The sequence below is a fragment of the Sphaeroforma arctica genome (genome assembly GCF_001186125.1).
Source record: "Sphaeroforma arctica JP610 unplaced genomic scaffold supercont1.6023, whole genome shotgun sequence".
Classification (NCBI taxonomy): Eukaryota; class Ichthyosporea; order Ichthyophonida; genus Sphaeroforma; species Sphaeroforma arctica.
The window spans coordinates 1-1777 of NW_014034535.1; the positions used below are offsets into that span (position 1 = coordinate 1).

Sequence of the window (1777 nt, forward strand, 5' to 3'; positions counted from 1 at the left end):
TTGTGTGTGACTTTTGTGGACTATACATGTAGTCATTAGATCACTTCATTTCAGTATTACTCGTGAATGGTGCTGTGTATGAGCTTTATGTGCACATACTCTTACACAGGTTTCACAGGTGCATTGGTTTTGCGTATGCTGCAGTCACGCCGCTTGTGCAAGTGTATCAACACCGCGTATAGTTCAAAATACCTCAAACTATATCAACTTAGTCAAATACATCAAATACCCAATATTAGCAAAGTACACCTAGTCATAGCCCACGATATCGAATTATATACAAACAGACCCAATTAAATTCAACTATATGAGACGCAGGCCGAAACCACACAGAACACCACAAGTCATTCGAGGCAGCTTAGTATCAACCTATATTGGCAGTGTGTAGACTGGATTAAGTTGTTCAAATATTATATTGTCCACACTCCGCTCTGCCTTAACAGCAACCCCCCAACCCACACACCACCCCCGGGATATGTAGGGTATATACTTGCCTTCATGTACAGGCACATCATAGACACCTGTGTGAGTGGCATTGTAGTGGGCATACACATACTACTACGGATGCCATGTCACCAGGAGGTATACTCATTATCTCAGGTAAGAAAATAACGTCTCGTGTTTGTCTTGTGACCCGTATACAGGCGCACAGTATGCACTATCAACGTACCTCGGAGAGTTCGTCATCTCCGTCCATAATGAATCCCACGTCTTCAGTTTCATCGAAGTCTTCCGCAATGGTTTTGCCCACACCCTTCTCCACGTGTGTACGTGCCTCCTGTGGAACAACCTATCCACGTGGGCAGATAATGTGAGCGTATGCTATACAAGAGGTTAGAACCCTAGAACCTTAGAAACCTATCACATATTGTATATTTGTAAGATATATATATATATATATATATAAATATGGATGTATATGTATTCATACCAGATCGATGGGGTCGGTGGTGAAGATTTGGTCGTAGCATTCGATGAGCATTTGGCACAGACTCACTTGTGCTTTCATGTGTATGAATGCGTCTACCGGTCGGCTGTTGAGTGGTCGCAATAGATTAGGTCCCCAAACTATGGCAATATTGCTGTGATTCGAGAAGAAGAAAAGATATGGTTTACAGTTGCCATAAACTTGGTTTATCGCTGAGTATTCCTCCACAAAAGAAATATAACAGAGCGGACACAATAGCATTTTACACATGCGCTGCATAAGTTTTTCAATCGCAGAGAAAAAAAATTACAGCTGTTAAACTGTAGTGCTATGTCTGGTGAAGGGACCTAGAAAACGCCATACACTACGAAAAAGACTCAGTTGTGCCGTGTGTGCTTGAATGTGTATATAGACGATTATGTAGACCAGTAGAATTATATACACGATAATAGCAACCAACAAACTGACTTATATATATATATATATATGATATAAAAATAAATAATAATCACACAGTACAGTCACTGGACACTATGCACACGTAATACCTTGAGTTCATCTGCGTGTTGTCCTGATGTCCTACGATTACCATGAGATGTGATATGAACCGTTCCAGCAGCACGCATCGAACCGGCGGGAGACGACGGAGTACTTGCCGTACATTCTATTAATATCAACCAATCAGATGCGAGGGAATTAGTGGAAATGATTTTCCGTGCCACTGATGCAAACACACCTGTTTAATTGTGCAAAAATCAGTCAGCACAGATTAAAACAGAACGAACCGCCTACGGGTTTCTTCCACGGACATGTAGTCGCCTGTATTCTCACTATAACTTGTGCGATACA

General features: G+C 41.5%; 1 protein-coding gene across 1 annotated transcript; it reads right to left on the reverse strand.

Moving 5' to 3' along the window:
* Positions 1-670: 670 nt before the first annotated feature.
* SARC_15375 (hypothetical protein) lies at positions 671-1591 on the reverse strand (the record flags this gene model as incomplete). Its single annotated transcript, XM_014290503.1, has 3 exons — positions 1477-1591; positions 932-1082; positions 671-790 (listed from the first exon to the last, which is right to left on the reverse strand). Coding segments are annotated over exons 1-3 (315 nt in total), but the record flags the coding sequence as incomplete, so codon positions are not given.
* Positions 1592-1777: the final 186 nt, after the last annotated feature.